At 31.8% G+C, this 6,818-nt stretch overlaps 1 protein-coding gene across 1 annotated transcript; it reads right to left on the minus strand.

Annotated features, from left to right (window-relative positions):
- Positions 1 to 2,163: 2,163 nt before the first annotated feature.
- LOC124914542 (scarecrow-like protein 15) lies at positions 2,164 to 4,090 on the minus strand. Its single transcript, XM_047455118.1, has one exon. The coding sequence runs from the start codon at positions 3,843 to 3,845 to the stop codon at positions 2,295 to 2,297; it is 1,551 nt and encodes a 516-aa protein (XP_047311074.1). The 5' UTR covers positions 3,846 to 4,090; the 3' UTR covers positions 2,164 to 2,294.
- Between the last annotated feature and the right edge of the window lie 2,728 nt (positions 4,091 to 6,818).

The following is a 6,818-nucleotide window of genomic DNA, read 5'->3' on the forward strand; positions in this document are numbered from 1 at the left end:
TTATTAGTCACTCATAATCACTTTCAACGACAAAATATATAAATAAATAAGCTAAAGATAAAAGAAATAAACATTTTGAATGATGTGTTAGATTGTTATAGTCACCTTCACAACATTCTCTGCATATTTTTAATTTGAAATGTACAATTTTAAGTCTTTAACTCTTATATTATTAACTAGCATTTAGCCCGTGCATTTGCACGAGTAATAATATAAAAAATCGTGAAAAAAATTACGGATAACATTTTTAATTTTATTTTTAACCGTTTTAAATTTATGGGTGGGTCAACACATAATCCGACCCAAGTATCCATTTACTCAACATCATTATATATTAGTTAGTTAAAAAGTTGAACTTATATTAATATTAAAACGTCCCGCATTTATCAAATTTGGTGTTTGAATTTAATATATAAAGTCTTTGTACCCTAGTTGGTTAAAGAGTTATACTTGTTTTGTTAAGCTGCAAGTTCGAAACATACCTCTAGCTTTTTTAATTTTATTTTTAACCGTTTTAAATTTAAAAACGGGTAAACCCACAATCCGACCCAAGTATCCAAATTAACCACAGCTCTCGACCCGGCAATCCGGACACTTTAAAAATTAAGCATCATTATATATATATAGATTAGTTAGTTAAAAAGTTGAACTTATATTAATGTTAAAACGTCCCGCGTTTATTAATTTGGTGTTGAATTTAAAATATAAAGTCTTTGTAGCCTAGTTGGTTAAAGAGTTGTACTTGTTTTGTTAGGTTGCAAGTTCGAAACATACCTCTAGCATTTTTAATTTTATTTTTAACCGTTTTAAATTTAAAAACGGGTAAACTCACAATCCGACCCAAGTATCCAAATTAACCACAGCTCTCGACCCGGCAATCCGGACACTTTAAAAATTAAGCATCATTATATATATATAGATTAGTTAGTTAAAAAGTTGAACTTATATTAATGTTAAAACGTCCCGCGTTTATCAAATTTGGTGTTGAATTTAAAATATAAAGTCTTTGTAGCCTAGTTGGTTAAAGAGTTGTACTTGTTTTGTTAGGTTGCAAGTTCGAAACATACCTCTAGCATTTTTAATTTTATTTTTAACCGTTTTAAATTTAAAAACGGGTAAACCCACAATCCGACCCAAATATCCAAATTAACCACAGCTCTCGACCCGGCAATCCGGACACTTTAAAAATTAAGCATCATTATATATATATATAGATTAGTTAGTTAAAAAGTTGAACTTATATTAATGTTAAAACGTCCCGCGTTTATCAAATTTGGTGTTGAATTTAAAATATAAAGTCTTTGTAGCCTAGTTGGTTAAAGAGTTGTATTTGTTTTGTTAGGTTGCAAGTTCGAAACATACCTCTAGCATTTTTAATTTTATTTTTAACCGTTTTAAATTTAAAAACGGGTAAACCCACAATCCGACCCAAGTATCCAAATTAACCACAGCTCTCGACCCGGCAATCCGGACACTTTAACAATTAAGCATCATTATATAGATATATTTATTATACTTTTACCTAATTTTAAGTAAACCAAAATATTTTCTCACTATTATTATTTTTACAATTTTTAATAATAAAAAAATAGTATTTCTTATTTATCAATCTTTATTTTGAGCATTATTAATATTTTTTAATAATTATTTTCTTTAATTTTATATAACTTCAATTAGAGAAGAGGATAAAATAAGTAGACAAACATAAATTTTATCAATTTTTTTTATTAAAATAATAAATTAAATTGATTTTTTTTAAATGTTAGGTTATATCACATTTTTATTATAAAAAATATATATATATATAATTCTTTTAGGTTGGGCTCCACCACATAAACCCACTGACTTCAAGAATAATAAGATACAAATGGGAAGATTTTATGTCCAAGTAAAATATATTATTATTATTATAATTCATTAATAAATAAATAACTATTCTTTGTAAAAATTTACTAAAACAACTAATTAAATTATACATTTTACTAATAATCAAATTAATTTACATGTTATAATTTAAATTAATTCTAAAAATAAATGAAATTAATAATATAAACATGTCAAAGGCTAAAACTGATTTGGTCCACATGAATAAACATTTGTTATCAAACAAATTCAAAAATATTTTAGAAAATAAATTAACATAAAATGTTACAATTAAGAAAATTAGACAACAATAATCACCATAAAAACATTCTTAGAATTACATACATATAAAAAACATAAGCCAATTACATTGTTATAATATTTTTTCCCTCCCACAAAATATAATAAAAATACAATTATTGTTGTTAGCACTAGCACCTCCATACTGACGTGGCAATTAAGGGCCTATCATGCCAACACAGCACCATCTCAGCCTGTCGTTTTGCCACGTGGAAACCCCTAACCTGTACTTTCCCCAGCAAAAACTCCGCCTGAAAGTCAGCAAACTGGCTCAGAGCCACCGCCCGCATTCTCGCCGCCGCAAACGCCTCCCTCCAATGCGTCGCCCGTCTCCCCGCCGCCTCCACCGTCGCAATAATCTTCGGCCGGAGTAAGAAATTTTCAATCTTTCGAACACAATCGTCGCCGCCTCCGATTACGTTTGCAGCATCCAGCGATTCTATGAACGTTGAGTAGAATTCCAGTCCGTCGATCACACTCCGACGTAAAGAAACCTCGCCGCCGTCCGCCATGCCGTCGCAATCGACGTGCACAACCACGCTCGGTGATATCTGCCGGAGATCGTTGAGGAAACCGGGTCCGATTCGTCTGATTATCCCTGGGGATAAGAAAACAGCGATTTTCTCTCCTTCGATGAACTTGATTGACTTGAATGATAAGAAATCGAACGTTCGGGTTGAAACGAAATCGATCTCGAATCTGATTTTGAGATCAGAAGCGAAGTGGGTTAGATTATCCATGATCAATCTCGACTCTGCAACGTACTCTTCAGGAACAACAGCTGTTATTCTCACCACCGGCGTTCTAGATTTCCTCATCTCAGAGCGATCAGCGATTTCCTTCATAAACGATGCCCACTGACCGCCAAATCCAATATCAAAATCTATAACATGTACGATCATCGAACCATCAACAGCCTCAAGAATGGCCTGATTCGCGGTAAAGTTAGAGAACATGGCGATCGGCGATATGTTTGAGAAATTCTTGTAGGCTCGAATAGCCTGCACGACTTCAGATGATGACGCGGGTCTAATAGGCTGCCGGTTCGAACCAGAAATCAAAGATTGAAGACCCTCTTTGAAATAAAAGGCAGCCCTTTGAAGAGGCTTACCTGCCGGAGACGGCAATTGTTGATTCAACCTTTCCAATATCACGTTTGCCAATTGTTGCTCCTTTGATTCCAAACATTCAGCCGCACGAATAAGATCATCTAGGAAATTCAATTCACCAGCCCAGTAAGCATGAATATCGTCTGATAGATTGAGATTTGGATTGATAACTTGATCAGAGAGTGCGAAATTGAGTGGGTGTGAGGTTTGGGCATGTGAGAATTCAGGAAAGTGAAGTTCTGAATTGGGATTTGGGTTTAGATTGAGATCATCATCGTCCAAACCCAAGTCTCTCATCAAAGGCTCCCAGTCGTCGGACTGGTTAAGAATGTTGTCCAGCTGAATTGAAGCGTAATCCTCGGGTAGGGTAAAGGAAAGGAGATCGGAGAAGGCTGAAATGTCTGGAGGGCTTGGACTCCGGCGTAGGTCAAGAACAGATTTGGGTTCGTAGATGTTGAAAGAAGTGGGTGGTCTAGGCAGAGTAGCCGCCGGTGGAGAGGTATTGCACGTGAAGAAGATAGGTTTGTTGTTTGATGACTGATAACTTTGGGTTGAGTTGAACGGGACTTTCATTTCTCTTTCATGCAATTCTTCTTCTTCTTGTTCTTCTTCACCGGCGAGTATCTGAATCTGATCTGATCTGGGTTTTTGAATAAGGGAGGGGGGGTTTTGGCAGAGCTATGATTGATGGGCTTTTATGTTTGAATTTGTGGGTGTGGGTGGGGGAGAAAGCATGCAATCGTGGGCGATCTTCTTATCTTTTGGGAGAAGACATGACATGACTTGACAGACATGCACAACACGAGTAATGAAGATGATTAAGTAAGCTTTATTAGAAGCTTCAAAATGAAGGATGTCTAAAAGGCCAACCTTTTATTTTTGCGCTTCTGCTTTTTGTTGGATTCGCATCTTCTTACCTTTCTTAATTATTTTCTAATTCCATATTCAACTTGCTTCTTTTAATACTTGTCATCTATATTCATTTTCCAACTGGGTTAGCCAAGTATTCACTTCTAAGTATGATTATATTGTTGATTGGGGAATGAAATCTCTTGAGGAGATTCATAATTAGAATCTATCTAATGCAAAAATATGTGTATTGGGAATTAAATGTGTTTGAAGTCATTCAACTTTACCCGATGATTGTTGGTTGATTTGTAAAGATTGTTTCGGTACGACAATCTATTGTGAACTTCTCAGATGTTAGGATCGAGATGTACATGTTAGAAAGACGGTTTCGGTATGACAATCTATTGTAAACTTCTCGGATGCTAGGATCTAGATGTACATATTATCTTAAATTAAAGACATAAAAGACTATGGTTAAACTGATTAAAACTAATGATTGATTTTCACATCTATGATATATTAAGTTAACAATTTATGGCACTTTTAATTTTTACTAGATTCAAGGAATCTTTGGACTTCATTTATGAAGTTTATTCTAAATGTTCCTCAACTAGTTTTTGTTATAGTTTTTACTAGTTATTAAGTATAGTTATGAGTTTTTTAATCATCTGACTTTTCTAATGTCTTTGTAAGCTCTTGAGGTTAAGGTTCTATGTTTTTTCTTTGACCTACTTTTGATGTTTTTAAAGTCAATTATTTTATCAACTCTTTGTGAATTTTTTTATTCAAAAAAATATAAAAGCTTTATTAAATAGAAAACAAACAAATTGTTATGAATACATGAAATTGAAACTATTATTAATTAAATTTTGTAATGAATCCAACTAACATGAAAAATTATACATTTGGAGTTGCCTTAGATATTTAACTCTAGATTTTACTTTGACTACTAACAAACTCTTAAACTTAATTTTTCATTTATACTCTTAAAAGTTTCATAGTATAAAACTACAAATGAACATTTGTTATTTTTGAAATTGTCAATAATTTTTGAATTCACGATATTATAGTAACAAGTATTATACGGTCATAACTATTGCGTTATATCATTAAGTTAATCAAATATTTGTATAAACTGAAAATAAATTTGTAAACATCATCCATATTAAAATTGGTCCCCATCCACCTTAAATCTCAAAATCTTGATCATGGACCATGATCTCTTAACAATATTTCCCACATTCATTGAGTAGAATCTAGTAGCTTTAATTTAACTATAAAGTTAACATGTTAGATTCATATGATGCCAACTATTTTTACAGATCCGGGTAACATTCATATTCAAGTCCAAAATATAAATCTTTTAAAGTTTATAATAAATTAGTAGTTTTTAAGATAAATAATCTATATTGTATCTTAGGTTTGGTTATTTCAAAATGCATTTTGTTTTTGAAACTTTTTATTGCATTATATTCAAGCCCTTCTAAATTTTTCATATTCAAACCCTTTTAACTCTAATTTCTAGCTCTGTTTATGGGTATAGCTATATTACTTTTTTTTCAAATTCAAATTTACTCCAACTAATATATTTTCAAAGTTATTAATAATGATTTAAAATAAATTAAAGTGAAGAAAAAGGACAAAAGTAAAAAAAGAAGAAGGTGACACTTTGTAAAGGAAGAGTAATGAAAAGCAAACTCACTATCGCATTTATGAAGAAGACTTTACAAAAAAAAAAGAAAAAAAAAAAAAAAGACAATCAACCACCAAATTCGGCCGTTAAAGTTCCATCAATGGAAAAAAGCATCCTCTCATCTTGTTTGGTTTAGACAGAGAAACAAGAAAAAGAGTCTCTTTCAATTTTCTCTATTATAAGTTCTTACTGCGTGATTTCTCCGCTAAAGTTTGCTTTTACATAACATTATTGAAAAAAAATAGAAATTTTAGTAGAATTCGGTAATAAAAAATAACATTATTCAAGTTTTTTATATTTAAGTGAAAAAAAAGAAGTTACATTCATAACAAAAGCATTAATTTTAAATGGGTTGCAGTATTGTTAGGCAGCATCTCAAAGTGAATATTGATATTGGTTTTTAGTAATTTTCTTCATCTAAAGGCAACTTTGATTTCCTCAATTAGTGGCTTTTGGTGTATTCTTTGTTCACAACTTTAAGATTCAAGTGATCATATACTTGTTTTTTTATTATTATTATCAAACATAGAATACAAATTATTAGCAATTTTAGTTTTGAGACTTTAATATTAGTTTTGGATTTAAATTTAGATAGTATATTATATCCTCGAAGCTCGTCAAATCAACCACCAATCTCAATCGATCTTTAATATCGTGACTTCACACTTCGGCCAATCAATGTCTCATTCAAATATATTTTTAACCACCAATCACAATTAACCTCTAATCTCGTGATCTTACAATCCTTTGTTACCGGTCATTTATCCTTTATCAAATCAACTATCAATCTCAATCTTACCAGCTCTTATCCTTTGCTAAATTAGTCACTAATTAGATTGACCTCTCGTATCGTGATCTCATACTTTCATATGTTTATAATCTATCACAAATCAATTATCAATCAAAATTGACCTATAATCTCGTGACCTTACAATCATTTGTTACCAGCCTTGTATCATTCGACAAACTAACTACCAATTTTAATTGATCTCTCATCTCGTGAC

The sequence above is a fragment of the Impatiens glandulifera genome, chromosome 9, assembly GCF_907164915.1.
Source record: "Impatiens glandulifera chromosome 9, dImpGla2.1, whole genome shotgun sequence".
NCBI lineage: Eukaryota > Viridiplantae > Streptophyta > Magnoliopsida > Ericales > Balsaminaceae > Impatiens > Impatiens glandulifera.

What these genes read in the sequence shown, in the direction of transcription:
- LOC124914542 (XM_047455118.1), bottom strand. Translation starts at nt 3,845, where the DNA reads ATGAAAGTCCCGTTCAACTCAACCCAAAGTTATCAGTCATCAAACAAC.